Consider the following 18,523-nt stretch of genomic DNA (forward strand, 5'->3'; position numbering starts at 1 on the left):
GAGCTGGGCCAAGGATTCAGCACTCCTCACTCCAATCCCTGGTGCTTCTTCTCTTGCTGACTGTAAAAATGTCTGCTTTTCTGCCCCAGGTGAACTGAAGATAGGGGTCTCCAGGGCTGAAAGGGGTCTTGGCCTGCCCACCCCTGCCCCGTTCCTTCCCCTCTGAAGCCCTGGTTGCTGGACTTGTCCCCAGAGAAATCACCCGTATTGATTCACAAGACTTTTAAATTTTATTAGTAAAATACAAAATGTCACAGACATTGGTGATGAGGGTTGGAAAAGTAAAAGGATCAACCTACTCTTTCCAGAGTCTTCCTAGATCATCCTTGTCCGTGTCCTGCTTGGAGAAACTAACAAAGTCCATGGAAGGGGGACCAGCTGGCCCCAGCAGCTTCCTCACAAAGGAGGCAGGGCCCCATCACAGGGTGCCCCACCCCTGGAAGGCTCTCCCAGCCTAGAAGAGCCAGAACAAAGTGCATCGTTCCACTCTCACCCTCTCTGAGCTGCCAGAGTGACCCCACCTGAGCCAGGCCCTGAACTTCCTGAATATACTGCACCACGCCCAGCAGGGGAGTGCAAAGGCCGGGTGGGCCGGGCGGCACAGCGTCTTGCTCTCTATGGACCAGAGCTGGGTTTCCTTCCTCCAAGCACCCATCTGTGAAGGAGTGTTCCTGGCACCTGGGTAGAACCCAGCCCATAAGAGGCCCCTCAGGTAGAGCAAGGGTCACCTTCGGTGACAATCCAAGGGAGTGGTGAGCTGCCACCAGAGACCCCGAGGGGCCAGGCCGGCTGGTGCAGCCTCATCCAGGCATGCTCGAGCCTTCAGCAGCCAAAAAAGGGAACCCCTGACTTTATGCCTGCAACTTCCCCTTTCCCATGTCCCAGCCCCCTTCCCGGGTAGCATCACTTTCAGAAACAAACAGGGGCCTCATGGAAAACATCATGGAAATCCCTGGTCCTGTCTGCGATGGGGACAAAGATGAAGGAGAAGGTCTTGGAGGGCAGAGAACAGTGTTTTCAAGGAGTGAGAGAGGTGGGAGGGGAACCCAGGCCTCATGAAAGAATCTGGCGTGTGGGGAGTGGGACTACAAGGGTCTTGTGGCCTGGCTGCCTGCAGGAGTCTCTGAAGAAGAGTCAGGAGTGTGGCTGCTCCCAGAGCCTTTCCTGGGCTTCTTAGACATGTGTCTGGAGCCCTCCCTCCTCCCTCTTAGGGGGTAAGGGGAGGCAGAGCTCGGGGTGTCTCAGTGACTAAGCCTGGGCGGGGCCTTCAGGGATGGTCTCTGTTCTGCCCACCTCCATTTGGGGGCCCACAGGGCAGGATCTGTGCTATCAACTCACTCCCTTGCAGGCCCTCTGGGCCTCCGGGTCCAAAGACAAGCTAGTCTATTGGCAAGGACTGTCTAAGGTGCTCTGCTCATAAGGACTGTGAGGCTGCATCCAGGGGCTGGAGAGAAGGGCCTCAGGTCAATGAGTGATGTCAGGGGGACAGATATTCCTTACCTCCCTCTTTCCTTTCACAGATGGGAGTACCTTGGGGGGTTGATGGTAGAACTAGGATCAGAACCCAGCCTTCAGACTCAGCACAGTGTAGACCAAAGAAGAAAGCCACGAGATACCCTTATCTCCCCTTCCCACAATGCCTAACCAAGGGCAGAGCCTCACTGGGAGCAGTGCCAGGAAACACCACACTAGCCTCATGCAAGAAAAGACACGTCACTAGTGGGGGCATGGGCTCTGTACAGAGGATGGGGCTGGGGGAGATAGCACCGCAGGTGGCCGGGGTGACTGGCAACTGCAGCAGGACCAAGAGACACAATGAGATTGCGGGGAGTGGGCAGAGGGCCTGGCCTGATGCTCATGTGTGAGATGGGAGGACTATAGTACTCACAGGGTAGCGTGGGTCAGAGGGGGCTGGGCATAAATAATTGTTCATTGGGGCTGGGATGGCGTCAAAGGGAACCTCTAACCAGCCAGCAGCAGAGGAGAGTTTTGGGGCTGGGGTGAGTTGGGAGACCACCCCCTCTGTCCCTGGCAGGTGGAGAATGGTCAAGGCTGGCCTCCTGGGGTGTGCCTGGGAGCTTGGAGCTTGTGCACCTGGAGGATCCCACCTCCCCGCTCCAATCATCCCAGCTCAGGCCAGGCCCTTGGGTGGGAGTGGGTATGAGGATGAGGGATCCCAGGCAGCTGTCTGAATCAAACAACTAGACACAGGCCGGAGGAGTTCACACGGGCACCAGGACATATGAGTTACTACCACAGCTCCGGGGGATGTAGCGAAGGCCCTCCACCATCTCTCCCGCCATCTTTCGAGGGCAGCCCTGGAGGCTCTGGTAGGCGAACATGGCCACCCCCAGGCAGAAGAGGAGGCCAAGGAAGGCCAGCAGCCCCACTGCCTGCCTCCGAGTGGCAGCCTGGGCGTCAGGGACAGGAGTGATAAGGACGCCCAGCCTCTGGGGGTCCATGGTGGCATGGATGGGTTCCTCAGCTTTAGGGGTCCAGCTGCCTGAAGCCACTGGCTCCCTGCTGGGGGTTCCTTCCGAGGAGACAGGGACCACAGAGACGTGGGCCATGCTGCCAGGCCCCCAGTCCTGGAAGACATCTGTGTGTGCTGGCACGGGACCCATCTCCTCCCGCTCCAGAGAGTTCTCTGGCCTGGGGCTCTGTCCCTGACCCCACACAGGCTGGCCTTCACACGGAGTGTTCTCCTCTGGGGCTGGGGAGGAAGTAGTGGAGGCCTGGGTGGAGGAGGCCTGGGTGGAGGAGGCCTGGGTGGAAGGGTCCTGGGTGGACGTGGCCTCAGAGGTCTTTCCCTCAGCCCAGAGGCAGGGCCCAGGTTGGTGGGGAGCAGAACTCTGCCACGCGGTGGCAGTGGAGACGGGAGGCACTCGGAAAAGCTCCGTGCCCACAGGCCCTCCATCCTGAGCCTTTGTCGTGAGGGGGAGCCCGGTCCCTGAGGAACCAGTCACGCCCGTCAACTGCTCTGGGGAGGTCCCCAAGGCCGTCTGTGCCTCCCGGGAAGAAGGAGTCGGCTTCAGGCTACTGCTTTCGCCTGTGGCTTCGGGATCCGGTACCACAGACTCGTCCATTCCCCGGGCAGCAAGGGTGGTCCTGGGCTTCACCAGGCCGATCTGCTTCTCAAAGGTGCCGCCATTTCGAGTCAGAGCAGCAGCCTGGCGGTCCAGATGCTGCATCGCATCCTTGACCCATTGTTCCTTCGGGTCGGCACAGAACAGCCTGTGCTGTCTCGTCTCCAAGCTACAGGGGAGAAAGACAGGGATCCAGTGATGCCCAGATACCAGAAACCCGGGCCAGCGTGGTGTGGGGGCACAGCACCAGTGCTCTGCAGGTGAACACACCTGGCTGGAAATCCTGCCCTCCCACTTAGCGGCTGTGAGGCCGCTGACCAGCTGGGGAAACCCGCCCTCCTGAGCTCCCAGGTCCTCACCTGAGAAATGGAGATAGGAAACCTCCCATCTGTAGGGTGACCACCCATCCCAGAAAAAATGGGATGCAGGGGGTACTCAGGATGAGGGACTTTCCATTTTAAAACCGGGAAAGTCCCCAGGCAAACAGGGACGAGTTGATCACCCTACTTCTGTGTTACTGTAAAAAAAAGCTAAATTATGGCTCAGAGCAGATCAGTAATAGCTGAAAATAATAACAATGTCGATAATATTGTTACCATTAAGGCAGGGGGCTCTGGGCTTTGACTCTCCTGCTGGGGAGAGGACTTCAGGTGAGCTCTGGATGGGGCCTCCTCACTCTGGAACAGGCCTTATGAGACTTTGTGAGTCTTGTTGCTCTTCTCCTTCGGTTTCACAGCTACAGGCTGTGCTCCAGGCCCCTCTCCTCCCCTCCTGATGTGTGTTCACGGGCAGAAGGGGTTAGAGCCAAATATGTGGCAGCCTCATTGGGACCCTGAGTGCCCTCCAAATCTTGGCTCCATGCCACGGCCTGTGCTTGGCATTTGCCCATGTTCAAACCTTACATCCATCCCACAAGGTGGCTACCAGGCTCATGTCCATTTTACAGATGAGGAAACCAAGGCTCAGAGAGATGAAGTAAAGGCACCTGGCTCCAGGATACCGGGAAGCTAGAGAAGTCCAGGAAGCGAGTATGACCCTGCAGGCCCCCTGGGCACAGTGATCCCCTCCCCTACTTCCTTTTTCCCTTTCATCTAGAAAACAAAAAATACTTGGGGGTGTCTTGGGGAAGTAAGCCTTGACCGATCAGCAAAGAAGTCAGGCAGGAGCACGCTCAGTACCTTGCCCACCTTAGAAACTGCATAATTGCGGAGAGGAAGTGCCAGACTTCCTTTAACTGAGCCTAGAAAGCAAAGGGCCATTGGCCATTTCCTGCTGCCTGACCCCTAGGTCTGGCTGAGGCTGCTTTAGGGCTCAAAAGTCAGTCCTGGGGAAAGGCCTCAGGGCTGGCTGGTTAGGCAGGACCCAAGAGAGCCCCCAGGAGAAGGAAGTGACCAAGATGGCCAGGGTCCTTAACAGCCAGGAGGACAATGACTCAATCCCTCCCCAAAGTCTCCAAATGACCCTGTTTCCTCTTCTGTCAGATGGAGATAGTGATCTCTGCAGCAACTACTGACAGACCCTGCCAAGCACTTTATTTATTTTTAATTTAATTTTTATTTTTTCTTTTCTTTTCTTTTTTTTTCTTTTTCTTTTTTTTTTTTTTTTGAGATGAAGTCTCACAATGTTGCTCAGGCCAGAGTGCAGTGGCGCCATCTCGGCTCACTGCAACCTCTGCCTCCTGGGTTCAAGCAATTCTCCTGCCTCAACCTCCCGAGTAGCTGGGATTACAGGCACCCACCACCACGCCCAGCTAGTTTTTGTATTTTTAGTAGAGATGGAGTTTCACCATGTTGGCCAGCCTGGTCTTGAACTCCTGGCCTCAAGTGATCCACCAGCCTCGGCCTTCAAAAGTGCTGGTATTACAGGCATTAGCCACCACGCCCTTGCCAAGCACTTTAGTTACATCCTGTCCTAGCTACCCATTTTATAGACAAGAAAACCAAGGTGCAAAAAATAAGCAATGGAAGCAGGGCCACCCAGCCAGTAAAAGGGGAAGGCAGGATTTGCACCAGGTCTGTTAGAGTCTGGAACCTGCATTTTAAATAAGACCCTCATGCTTTACGCCTACCCACACCACCCCATGAAATATAGTGGGTTCGAGTGTGGGGTAACATGTGCTTCAGTCCAGGAGGAATTACCACCGTTCATGGCTGCTCCAGGCCATAAGCCAGGGCGGCTGCCCCCCCAGCCACACTGGGCCATTCAGGAAGCCACTCTCCACCTTAGCCATATGGCACAGAAATTAAGGTCAGTGAAGTGGCCTGCAGGCCAGGGGCAAGAGAAGCGTGTGCTGAGGCCTTCGCCTAGGAGACCAGGTCTGGGAGGGGAGGTGTGAACGTAGATTCTCAGAGGTCTGGGAATATTCCAAGGGCCTGAAGGGGATTTCAGAGGCCTCGGGGGCAGTACCTACACGATTGCACGTTTGCCGCATGATTCCTGGTTCTGTTGATAGTGGATGAGCAAAGCCACAGGTATCTTTGATGTCATCTTGCTGCACGTGATGTTGCATTTCGTCACGCCGTGGTGCTGTCCTGAGTCCAAAGAGGTTCCTGGTCAGCAGGGATGTCTGTGGGCATCTGGCTTCCCAACCCTGTGCCAGATTGTCCCGGCCACACCACCCAAGCCAAAGCTGACCACCTGTACACCCTGGCCTTCAAGGCCTTTGACTCAGCCTCCCTCCCCCACCAAACTTCTCTATGCCTCAGTTTTACCACCTGTAAAATAGGAACAAAGATAGTATCTACCTCATAGCCTTGTTGTAAGAATAAGAAATGTGAATTCTTATTTACAGAGTTCTTTTTGCCTGGCACTGGCACATATTAAAAGTTTGTTTGTTTGTTTGTTTGTTTGTTTGTTTTGAGATGGAGTCTCGCTGTTGTCACCCAGGCTGGAGTGCAATGGCACGATCTCGGCTCACCGCAACCTCCGCCTCCCGGGTTCAAGTGATTCTCCTGCCTCAGCCTCCCGAGTAGCTAGGATTACAGGCATTTGCCACGACGCCTGGCTAATTTTGTATTTTTAGTACAGACAGGGTTTCTCCTTGTTGGTCAGGCTGGTCTCAAACTCTCGACCTCAGGTGATCTGCCCTCCTCGGCCTTCCAAAGTGCTGGGATGACAGGCGTGAGCCACCACGCCCAGGTTAATTTTTAAAATTAGCTGGTCCATTGTGCAGCAGGGGAGATGAATCTGAGAGTGACAGGGATCTGCTAAGGTCACACAGCCAGCAAGTGATGGAACAGGTTCTCCTACCAAGCCGGCTGCAGTCCCCACTGGGCCTGTGGCATTGCCTGTTCCCTCACCTCTGCCTTATTTCTCTCTGCTGCCTTTTTTTTTTTTAATTAAGAAATAGGGTCTTGCTCTGTTGTCCAGGCTGGAGTGCAGTGGTATAATCCTAGCTCACTGCAACCTCAAAATCCTGGGCTCAAGAGATTCTCCTGGCTGGGTGTGGTGGCTCACACCTGTAATCCCAGCACTTTGGGAGGCCAAGGCAGGTGGATCACCTGAGGTCAGGAGTTTGGGACCAGCCTGATCAGTATGGTGAAACCTTGTCTCTACTAAAAATACAAAAATTAGCCTGGAATGATGGTGGGCGCCTTTAGTCCCAGCTGCTAGGGAAGCTGAGACAGGAGAATTGCTTGAATCTGGGAGGCAGAGGTTGCAGTGAACTGAGATCGTACCACTGTACTCCAGCCTGGGTGACAGAGCAAGACTCCGTCTCAAAAAAAAAAAAAAAAAAAAAAAAAAAAAGAGATCTCTTGCCTCAGCCTCCCAAGTAGCTGGGACTACAGGTGCATGCTACCATGCCTGGCTAATTTTTTTTTAAGAGACAGGGTCTTGCTATGTTGCCTAGGCTGGTCTTGAACCCCTGACCTCAAGCGATCCTCCCACTTCAACTTCCGGAGTAGCTGGGATTACAGATGCAAGCCACCATGCCCAGCAATAAACTTTTTAAAAGTGTATAAGTACAACTGCTTTCTAAGAAGGTGGGGTCTGATGAATAGATGATCCTTTGTTCTGCTGTTAAGAGCCAGAATGAGCCTGAGAGTAGTTGCTGAAAGGTACTGAGTCATCCTGCCTAGGAGGGAAGAGGCATTTGAAATTCCTGGAGCAAGAAGAGTAAGGAGAAGGAAGGGTTGGAGATGGAAGGTATGAATAGGGTAAGGGCAGAGTGGGGCAGAAGGGGCAGGCAGTAGCTGAGTGTCACGTGGAGCCAGAGAGAAACCTCAGGACAGGACAAATAAACCCAACTATTTGATATAAACATTTGAAGTTGTTTACACTGCATTTCCACCTTTTCTCTTCGCCTAAAATCCCCAGCAAAAATTTTTTTTTTCTGCTTAGCGTGAGCTCAAGGAGGATGAGTGTAAAAATCAAGGAAGAGCTGGAGTTTCAGATCTGGGTCAAGGTTATGTGCAGCAAAAGCAAGACCCCAGAGGGTTTTGCAAACATCTGGAGGCCAGGGCAGTCAAGAGAGCAAGCTGATCTTATCTAGCACTTCAGAGCCTGGGAAACCCCCAGCCCATCCCTGGGCTCCACCAGAACACAAATTGCTCATGCATAAATACTTACATAATGTGGTCATGCAAACATACTCCACTTTCCCAAATACAGGTGCATGCACGTGTGCACACACACAGAGATTTTGTAGAGTCTGTTGCTTCCTCTCTCCATCGCTCCCCCTTAGCTTTGGCCCACCCTGCTTTGTGGGAAGGTGGTTTAGGACCAGCAGGTCTGGGTTGAGTCATCAAGGAGCAGCACTAGTAGCTTCAGGGGGTTGGGGGCTGTGTGCAGGAGAGGCTCCCCAGGTCACAGGGCTGTCCTTTCTCTCTGAGTAACCAGGATATAAAAGTCACTGCGTGGACTGGCCACCCTCCTTCTGCAATGGGACCTCAGAACGATGCACCTGCATTCTCCCCAGGCCCTGTTGAGTGGAGCCAGGTGGCAGTCCCCTAAACTGGCCTGCAGGTGTCTTCTTTAGGAAGCCCCAGAAAATACGGTGCCCCTGAGTGACCAGAGACAGGAGGAGGCAAGGGAGGCTGCCCAATGGATAAGAAAGAAGGTCCATTCTGTGCGCCCCAAATCCAACATGGGAAAAGCCATTACCCACCTTCAGGGCTTTAAAGAGCCACAGAGTCATCCTGTCTCCAAAGTCCCCACTCTCTGCCACGGTCCCTGAATGGTCCTGGCCCAGCTAAGTTCTTGGTTCTGCCAGGAAGATTGTTTAACTAACCTGGGGAGCCTGTCCCTTCTCAGAGCTGAAGTTTTCCTTTCTGTAAATGGAGACAATGCCTCATCCAGCCAGTCATCTATTATCTGTCATAGGAGTGTCAGGAAGGCAGGGAACTCGTCTGTCTTAGTATCACAGTTTCCCAGCATCAAGCACAAGGTGGATACTCAATCAATATCCATTGAATGAAATTAGTCTCAATTTACTTATCTCTCTTTAATGCATCTATCTACCTATCCATCCATCCGTCCACCCACTCTTATCAATCTTCTACCCATTCCTCACCCACCTGCCACCTCCCACCCATCCCCTACTCATCTCCATTCATCCATCTACCCACTCCCTCTCCCCTACCTGTCAATCTTCCACCCCCTTTTATCTCACCCACTCATCCATCCCTCATCGTCCCCTCCCCATCCCTTCTTCCATCCATCCATCCATCCATCCATCCCCTTCCTGATTCAGCCAACACTGGCTGGAATTACTTTTGAGTATATACAAAAATCTCAGGCCCTCTTATCCTTAACCTTGAGCTCTTTCTCCCATAGGCACGGGTGCTGAGCTTGGAGAGAGTGCTTCCATCCCAATAAATGCCATCAGATCACTCTGCTTATTCAGTCAACCAACAAATGCTGGTTCCTCTTGCCAGGCCCTGTGCCGGGTGCTGTGAGGTACAGTGAGATGAATAAGGAATGCCTCTGGCCTCAGAAGGCTCCCAGCCTGATGGACAGGTAAAACAGGCACACAAAGTATCAGAGCTTTTTTTTTTAATTGAGCACCTACTGTGTATCAGACCCGGTGTCCAGCATGTACACATCTGCTCTCTTTAATTCCCAACATCAAAGGGAATTATTATCCTGCAAAGGGAGTATTATTATCCCCACTTCACAGATGCAGAAGCTGGGAATAAGAGAGGTTAAATGTGCCCAATGCCACACAGCTGCATGGTGGCAGAGCTAGTTTTCTACCCAGCCCCTAAACACCCACTGTTCTAGGCTACTCTAGATGCCAGGTGGAAACATGGTGTTCCAGAACATACCACAAATATACTGGGGTTTACATGAGGGAGAAACCACTTCCAACTTCAAATGATCAGGGGAGGCTTCTTGGAGGAAGTCTCCTTTAGGCTGGACCTCAAGGACTTCTAAGAGTCTTCCAGGGTCTTAGAAGGAGACTCAGGAAATGTCCTGGGTCACTGGGTGAGGTGATAAAGAGAGAAATTGAGCCATTGCTCAGGTGTGTGTCCTAACCAAGTCACTCAGACTCTCTGAGCCTCAGTTTCCTTACTTGTAAAATGGACGTGACAATACCTGCTTCACAGTGTGGTTGTGAGAATAAACATTTTTTAACATCTGGAGCATTTTTCCCTTAGGGCAGGGTTTCTCAACAGTGACACTACTGACATTTTGGACCAGACAGTTCTTTGTTTTGGGGGCTATCCCGGGCACTGGAGGATGTTTAGCAGCATCTCTGGCCTCTACACATTAGAGGCAAGTAGCTCAACTGAACCAAAAACATTGGGACATTTGTAACAAGTAAAAATGTCCCTAGAAATTGCCAAATGGCCCCTGGGAGAGCAAAATTACTCACTGAGGACCACTGCTCTAGAGATATCCAGAGATATCCACCTGGCTCCCTCCCTCAGCCTCCTCCAAACTGTGCAAAGCCACCTACTCAGTGGGCTTCCCTCACCCCCTATTTAAAATGTCAACACCTCTCTTCCCTGCTCTCTATTTTTCTTTTCCTTTTCTTTCTTTCTTTCTTTTTTTTGAAACGAAGTCTCGCTCTGTCACCCAGGCTGGAGGGCAGTGGCACAATCTCGGCTCACTCCAATCTCTGCCTCCCAGGTTCAAGTGATTCTCCTGCCTCAGCCTCCCAAGTAGCTGGGACTATAGGCATGCGCCACCACACCCGGCTGATTTTGTATTTTTGGTATAGACAGGGTTTCACCATGTTGGCCAGTCTGGTCTTGAACTCCTGACCTCAGGTGATCTGCCCACTTTGGCCTCCCAATGTGCTGGGATTACAGGCATGAGCCCCTGCGCCCAGCCACCCCTCTCTATTTTTTGATCACAGTACCTTTTCTCCTTCCAGTAGATCACATTGTTTACTGATTTAGTTTGTGTATTATCTGTCCTCTTCAGTTGAATTACAGCACCCCGAGGGCTGAGGTCCTTGGCTGTTTTATTTATTGATGCTGCCCCAGTACCTAGTACCAGGCTTGTCACACAGTAGGTGTCCAATAAGTATTTGTTGAATGAATGGACAAAATGCCCAAGGAAGCGCTTTGTGACATAATACCTTAACCAACAGAAAAATGGAGGAATTTTTATTTAAATTTGACAGGGGCCTGGATCTGACACTCTTGAATTTATCCTCCCATGCCCTCTCCATCCACCCCCACTGCTAATGAGCGGGATAGGCCATAGGAGCTTAAAACAGATTCGTTTTTTTCCTTTCTTGCCAGGACTTGAGTGGGAGTGCATGCGTCAGCTCTTGGAGTGGGGGGGCAATGCTCTGCGCCGACTCGTAGCTGCAGGTTCGTTATATAAAGCACAGAAGCCTCCTGCCTGACACAGCCCCACAAACCCACATTTGGGGACTGACGCAGCTGCCCCACACTAGTCAGGGCAGCAGCTACGAACCCCCCAGCCTCCTCTCGGGGTCTCTCTGGCTTCCAAACCACCCCCTCATCCTAAAGGGGCTCCCAAGGGCCTCTCGGAGCCATACATGTCAGCGCTGGAGAGGACTTCCAAGGTGAGCCTGGTCAAATGCCCAGTTTTATGGGAGGAGAAACTGAGGCTGAGAAAGGTTCCAGTAATCCCCAGGATCTTCCAGTAAAGCCAATGACCAAGATGAGGGCAGAAGCCTGGTTCTAAAGCCTCAGGCTGCTAGTCAGAGCACCCAGAGTCCCCCAGGGTCCCTTTCCATCCTAGCCTAGGACCCTTTCCCCTGTAAGCTTAGTAAAAGTAATCTTCCTCCGCCACCCTCTTCAAAACACCCCCATAGGCATTGGAGCCTCATCACCCTCCCCCACCCCACCGGAGAGGTAATAGCTATATTTAAAGATGCAGCAGCTGGGACCAGAGGAGGCAAGACCCTTCTCAGGGTCACACAGCAAGACTGTGGCAAAGCAGCTGCCATCTGACTCCCCACTTTCCAGTTCTCACTGTCCCCAGACACCTCAGGCTTCAGGGCCCAATCCCAGAAAGCAAGCAGCCAGCAGGAATTCGCCTCCACCATCCCCACGTGCCCACCCACCCACGCACCTGCTCCCTGCCCCAGGGTGAGTTTGCTCCATGGAAATATCTGGAAGCTGGGGACTACTTCTCATTTTCCTAGACTTGCTGTGTGCCCACAGGCAAAGTCTCACCTTCGCTGAATGTCACCCTGCCGGATGGTGGGGGCAATCCCTGAGGAGGGGGCTGGCTAGCGGTTTATGGAGGTGGTGTGGCCCACAGAGGTGGTGAGCGTGCATCTGTGCTCTCTTCTGCATTCAGTCCCATGAGTCTTACCCTCTCCTGCCCTACTTGCTGGCTGTGCATCCTCAGGCCAGTTTCTAAACCTCTCTGGGCCTCCATCTTATCCATATCAGGTAGGATGGTCAATTATGTACCCCTACCAGGTCCTGGGCTTCAGTAAGCAAGTGACTAGAGGCAAAAGCATCTTCTACACTGTGCTTGGAGGAGGAAGACAGCATGATGGGTAGACAGGCAGAGCAACTGGGGCTACAGACCAGCACAGCAGCGGCAAGCCCCAACCATGAGCTGCAGTGACTTTGACCTTCACTGGTCCTGGCCCCCTAATCCTGGGGGCTTTGAAAACAGGGCAGGAGAAAGTCCCAACTGTGGCCTGGCCCAGGGCCAGGGCTGCGGGTTACACATTAACGCTGGATGGAAAGAGCCAGCCACTGTCAGCCAGGTCCTCCCACCCCAGTGCCCACCAGGAGCCTCTGCAGGCTCCCTCCACCCCATCCTCCTGGCACACCCACACCTGCTCCCTTATGCCACCCACACCACCTCTCTGTGCTTCCAGGCACAGCCACTTTGCTCCCTGGGTCAGGCAGAGCAGTCGCTGGCAAGTGGAAATCTGTCCAGTGCTGCATCTGGGGAAAGGAAGGTGCCCAGCCCCCTCCTGCACATCTCTGAATAGGGGCTGCCACCGGCCTTGAGCTTTACCCAGGCAGGGTCTGGGACCCCTGATGTCAGGCTTGAGCGACAGACAAGGGGCTGGGGGCTCCCCACCGGGGGCTCCTCACCCTGTTGGTGCCCAAGTCCAGGCCCCACTTACCAGCCAGCAGGACAGTCAGATGGCAGAGGGTGGCCAAGTGGAGCAGCCATGAGAGAGATATCGGAGCCATGGCTGAGGGTGGGCAGGAGTCCGGGTGGGGGCCAGGGCAGGCGGCTAGAGCCAGGCGGCAGAGCTTAGTGCTGTTCCCTCGCTGCCGCCGCCGCCAGAGCTCTGTGGCTTTTTATAATGGTGCTGGCTGCCTCCGCCTCCAGCCCCCGCAGGCAGGAGGGTGGGAGGAGAGAGGAAGGGAGCCAGTGTGCAGCCACTGGATTCCTCGGGATGTTGCCAAGGAACCAAGCCGGCTCTGTGGCCCTGGGCTTCTCATCATCCTAGGCTCGTCATACTGGGACCTTCCCCGGGAGGCTGGACCGGGCCTGCCTGGGTACAAAGGCCTCCTCTCCTGCCACGAGCTGGGAACATGCCCTAGGATGTGGCCTGGGGCCCTCACTCCTAAGTGGGCAACACACAAAAGGCCAGCAGGCTGTGGAATAGAGAGCGGGATGCCAAGGGGCCGGGAGGGACTCAGGGCCCCTCCATTCTGGGTCTGACAAGCTCTTCTTTGATCCAGGGAATGCCTTGCCCACATCAGGATGGACCCCCAAATTTCCCCTCTCAGAATCCCAGGCTCCTGGGGGACCTTGTTGATCGGTGCATCTCCAGAGTCCGGCAGGGAGCCTGAAGTCGTCAGGGGCTTGCTGCAGGGTCTGCTGAAAGAAGGATTGAGTCCAGCTTCATATGGATAGATGGGGAAACTGAGGCCCGGAGCCATCCCAGGTCATCCACAGCATCAGAGTGGAGAACCCCCCTCCCACCACCGTGATGAGTAGAATGTGGACAGCTCAGGACCCAGGAGAGAGCCCTGGCCTCCCTGCCTCCACCTCCCGGCCTCCTGCTCCCTGCTTTGCACCCACTCCCACCTCTGCTCTGGCCCCTGCTAGCGCAAAGAACAACGTGGCTGCCAACCCATCCCTGACAACTCTGTGGCTCTTGGCTCCTCAGCTCTGCAGCCGTGCCCTGGATAAGCCTTGCCTCTCGTGGGGCCTGAGTTCTCTATCTGCCCAAGGAGAACACTGGGCTAGTGCACTGTGGAGGGGGCTTCCCAGCACTGGCCCTCCAAGATCATTCTCCATGAGAGGTGGCAACAGGACCACACAGGGCCAGCCAACAGGCTCTCACCGAAGGGTTGCCAGCCTTGGGAGCACATTAAAACACAGTCTCCCTTCATGGCAGCCTTCCCTAAAGGCAGTGGCAACAATCCCTGAGACTCCAGAAGAGTTAGCAGCTCCGCCTTGGGCCAGGACTGAGCTGTAGTGGTGTCTACAGGCTGCCAATCTGAGGGAAACCGGTTGTGGAGCCAGCATCCCATGCTATGAGCCAGTTGGGTTGGCCAGAGGGGCTACGGCTCCCAAGGCCAGGGACCTCTCTCTCCTCAACCACCCCCCACCCAATGGGCTGCCTGGGGCATGGAGTTAGGGATTAGGAGGCTAGATACTTCTTGAAGTAGCAGAGCACCCTTGGCAGGGGCCAAAGTCCACTCGTGCTCAGAGAATCTGTCCTGGCCTGTGCACATGGGAAGCGAGTAGCCTTCTCATTCCCAGTGTCCAATCCCTCTTTTTATAACTGAGGAAACTGGGGCCCAGAGAGGGACAAGGAGGGATAAAAACTGAGGTTGTGTTCTTTCTGCTCTGTTCATGTAAGAACAGAGAAGGAGGCCAAGTACAGTGGCTCACACCTGTAATCCCAGCACTTTGGGAGGCCAAGGTGGGTGGATCACCTGAGGTCAGGAGTTCGAGACCAGCCTGGCCAACATGGTGAAACCTCGTCTGTACTAAAAATACAAAAACTAGCTGGGCGTGGCGCACACCTGTAATCCCAGCTACTTGAGAGGCTGAGGCAGGAGAATCACTTGAACCTGGAAGGCAGAAGTTGCAGTGAGCCAAGATCATGCCAATGCACTCCAGCCTGGGTGACAGAGTAAGACTCTGTCTAAAAAAAAAGAAGAAGAAGAAAAGAACAGAAGAGGAAGAAGGGGTAGGGGTGGGAGGAAAAAGAGAGGGAGAAGGGGAAAGAGGAGAAAAAAGGGAAGAGAGAGAAGCAGGGAGGAAGAGGTGGAAGGAAGGGGTGGAAAGGAAGAGAGGGGAGGAGGGAGAAGGCAGAGAGGAAGAAGGCAGCCACTCTGGGAAGCGCTACACCTCGTGAAGGACAGGAGCCAGGTGGGGCAAGGACTGGGGAGTAGAGGCCCTTATTCCCTGGCCCCCCACTATGCTCCAAAGAAGTATTCAGAAAGCAAGGGCTTTGGGGCTGGGCACGGTGGCTCATGCCTGTAATCCCAGCACTTTGGGAGGCCAAGGCGGGCATATCACTTGAGGTCAGGAGTTCGAGACCAGCCTGGCCAACATGGTGAAACCCCATCTCTACTAAAAATACAAAATTAACTGAGTGTGGTGGTGTGTGCCTGTGGTCCCAGCTACTTGGGAGGCTGAGGAAGGAGAATTGCTTGAACCCGGGAGGCGGAGGTTGCAGTGAGCCGAGATTGCGCCATTGCACTCCAGCCTGGGCAACAAGAGCAAAACTCTCAAAAAAAGAAAAAAAAAAAAAAAAAAAGACATTTTCTTAGTTCACCAGCCAGGAAATGAGGGATCCTGGATTCAGCCCAGCCTGCTGGCTCCGAGGTCTGAGCTCAAGACCAGTAGGGTCCACCACCTGCCTCCACCCCCACTGCGAGGACCAATGTAAGAACTAAGTGAGTTTATGTCCACAGGGTGCGGGTCACAGCCTGGCATAAAATAGAAGCGAAAATGTAAAGCATGGCTCTGCTTTTCCTCATTCAACCCTTCGGGCACCCTCTACCCTCCCCAGGTCCAGCTTCTACCCCCATAAAGTGGAATGATCACCTCCAACTATCTTATTAGGATGTTAAGGACTGAATTTAGATTTAATTTGGACGCAATAAACAGCCTTTCAGGCTAGCCAGACCTGAGGCTAAACAGGACTCCGGCCGGATACGGTGGCTCACACCTGTAATCCCAGCACTTTGGGAGGTCGAGGCAGAAGGATGACTTGAGCCCAGGAATCCAAGACCAGCCTGGTGAAACCCCCTCCCTACAAACATGGCGAAATCCCCTCTCTACAAAAATATGTGAAAATTAGCCGGGTGTGGTGGCCTGTACCTGCAGTCCCAGCTGCTCAGGAGGCTAAAGTGGAAGGATCAAGTGAGCCCGGGGGGGTTGAGGCTGCAGTGAGCCGTGATCATGCCACTGCACTCCAGCTTGTGCACAGAGTGGGATCCTGTCTGAAAAAAAATAAATAAATGCATGAGCAGGACTCTAACACGGAAAAGGGGTATTCCCTTGGGCAACTGACTTAAGCTCTCTCTGCATTTCAGCTTCCTTATATGTAAAATGGGATGCAAACAGCCACCTCATCAAGCCACCACGACAGTGAATAAAATTAAGGACTTTCACAGTGCCTGGCACGCAGGAGACATTAGTATCTGTTAATTGAGCCCGGTGTGTGCCGGGCAATGTGGTGGGATGGGAGACACAAAGGCAAGTAAGCTGAAGTCCTTGCCCCCAGGAGCTGTAGCTCAGTAAGAGAGAAGTTGCCAGCCCTACCAGAGAGCTAGATGCTGTGGGCTTGGGGAGGAAGGGAGAACTGCATGCTTGTTGGGGAAACAAGAAAGGTGGGTGAGAGAGAGATTATCTTTCTATCTGAAGATGAGCAGAATTTGCTTTGTCTCTTTAAAATTTCCATTTTGGAAAATACTCAACAATACACAAGAAAGAATCATACAAAGACTTTCAAATCGCCACCAATGGGCAAGCGCAGTGGCTCACGCCTATAATCCCAGCAGTTTGGGAGGCCGAGGCAGGTGGATCACCTGAGCTCAGGAGTTTGAGACCAGCCTGGCCAACATGGTGAAACCCTGTCTCTACTAAAAACACAAAAAATTAGTCGAGTGTGTTGGCAGATGCCTGTAATCCCAGCTACTTGGGAGGCTGAGGCGGGAGAATTGCTTGAACCCGGGAAGCGGAGGTTGCAGTGAGCCGAGATTGCACCACTGCACTCCAGCCTGGGCAACAAGAGCGAAACTCTGCTTCAAACAAACAAACAGACAAAACCTCTACAACCAATGATTGGCATTTTTTAATAATTGTTTTATCTTTTCTATTTTTATTTTTTAGCCAAACCATTGCAAAGTAAATGATAGATGCTTGACACTTTGCCCCTAAATATTCCAGCATGCATCTCCTCTGAATAAAGCTATTGTCTTACATAAATATAATATCATTATCCCATCTAACAAAATTAACAATAATTCCTATATGTCATCTAACACCCAGTTCATATCCAAATTTCTCCAATTGTCCTAAAATGTATTTTGTAGTTTCTCCTCTCTCCTTCTTTCCTTCTTTCTGTCTCCTTTCTTTTCTCCCTCACGCCCTTTCTTTTTTATTGTATTTATTTTTTTGAGACAGGGTCCCTGTCTGTCACCCAGGTGAGCGTGCAGTGGTGTAATCTCAGCTCACTGCAGCCTCGACCTCCCAGGCACAAGCCATCTTCCCAGCTCAACTTCCCAAGTAGCTGGGACCACAGGCTCACGTCACCATGCCTGGCTAGTTACTGTATTTTTGTTGTTGTTGTTGTTGTAGAGACAGGGTTTTCCCATGTTGTCCAAGCTGGTCTCAAACTCCTGGGCTCCAGCGATCCATCCACCTTAGCCTCCCAAAGTGCTGGAATTATAAGCGTGAGCTACCACACCTGGCGCCTCCCTCCCTCCCTCCCTTCCTTCTTTCTTTCCTTTATTCCCTCCTTTCTTTTATTTTTTTAACCAGGATCGGATCTGGTTCATGCACTACATATGGGTATTTCTTTTGAGTCTACATAGACCACTTTTTATTGATTTCAACTTTCCTAAGAGTCAAGTCGGCCAGGTTCAGTGTCTCACGCCTGTAATCCTAGCACTTTGGGAGGCCAAGGTGGGCAGATCACTTGAGGTCAGGAGTTCGAGACTAGCCTAGCCAACATGGTGAAACCTCGTCTCTATTAAAAATACAAAAATTAGCTGGGCATGGTGGCATGCGCCTATAATCCCAGCTACATGGGAGGCTGAGGCTAGGGAATTGCTTGAACCCTGGAGGTGGAGGTTGCAGTGAGCCGAGATCTCACCACCGCCCTCCAGCCTGGGCGGCAGAGTGAGACTCTGTCTCAAAAAAAAAAAAAAAAAAAGAAAGAAAAGAAAAAAAAGAGCAAAGTCAAGTCCATTGTCTTATACAATGTTCTCATTCTTAATTTAGTTATTTCCTTGTGATGTCACCTAATTTGTTCCTCTATCCTATTTATTTCCTGTAAACTGAGAATTAGATCTAAAGGCTTGATTAGACCCAGGCTACATACTCTTGGCAAGAATCTATTATGAGTAATACCATACACTTCACAAGCACCGGTTGCTCCACTTTTCCTTGGATGGATGGGATTGAGGGATTGATGGGTGATTGCTAAACATCTTTATTGTAGAAGAATTAGTCCCCTTGTGATTTGCAAGTCAGTTGTGGCATGCTGGGCTGGCACCCTGCCGCATGAACCTAGGCAGGATTTTGACAGACCATTCCAGGCAGAGGTGAAAGCCTCACCAAGGTGGAAGAGACAGGACGTACTGAGGGGCGGGGAATGGTCCAATGCCATTGGCTCCAATGGAGGCTGCAGCTGGGCCCAACTGCAGAGAACTGTGAAGCGGGAGTGAAGAATGAGAACGCTGTTCACAGGCTGGAGAGAGCCGGGAAGGTCTTGGGCTGAGGGATAACCAGAGTAACGATGAGAAAAAAAAAAAAAAAATGGGTAGCACTGGATGCAAAAAGTTTCCTCTGGGGTGGGGTGGGGGTGGTGAGAATGGGGGTGTCCTTGTCCTCACCTTCCACAA

General features: G+C 52.6%; 1 protein-coding gene across 1 annotated transcript; it reads right to left on the reverse strand.

The window, feature by feature from the left end:
- Positions 1–207: 207 nt before the first annotated feature.
- CX3CL1 (C-X3-C motif chemokine ligand 1) lies at positions 208–12,786 on the reverse strand. The gene is made up of 3 exons (XM_010365478.2): positions 12,604–12,786; positions 5,497–5,617; positions 208–3,255 (listed from the first exon to the last, which is right to left on the reverse strand). Exons 1-3 carry the CDS (start codon positions 12,671–12,673, stop codon positions 2,223–2,225), a joined length of 1,224 nt encoding a protein of 407 aa, XP_010363780.1. The 5' UTR covers positions 12,674–12,786; the 3' UTR covers positions 208–2,222.
- Between the last annotated feature and the right edge of the window lie 5,737 nt (positions 12,787–18,523).

This window comes from Rhinopithecus roxellana, chromosome 20, assembly GCF_007565055.1.
Source record: "Rhinopithecus roxellana isolate Shanxi Qingling chromosome 20, ASM756505v1, whole genome shotgun sequence".
Classification (NCBI taxonomy): Eukaryota; Metazoa; Chordata; class Mammalia; order Primates; family Cercopithecidae; genus Rhinopithecus; species Rhinopithecus roxellana.

Coding starts and splice junctions, on each gene's coding strand:
- CX3CL1 (XM_010365478.2), bottom strand. CDS start 12,673: ATGGCTCCGATATCTCTCTCATGGCTGCTCCACTTGGCCACCCTCTGC. Junction 5,618..12,603: donor TCTGACTGTCCTGCTGGCTG/GTAAGTGGGGCC, acceptor CTTTGGACTCAG/GACAGCACCACGGCGTGACG. Junction 3,256..5,496: donor TGCGGCAAACGTGCAATCGT/GTAGGTACTGCC, acceptor TCTCCCCTGTAG/CTTGGAGACGAGACAGCACA.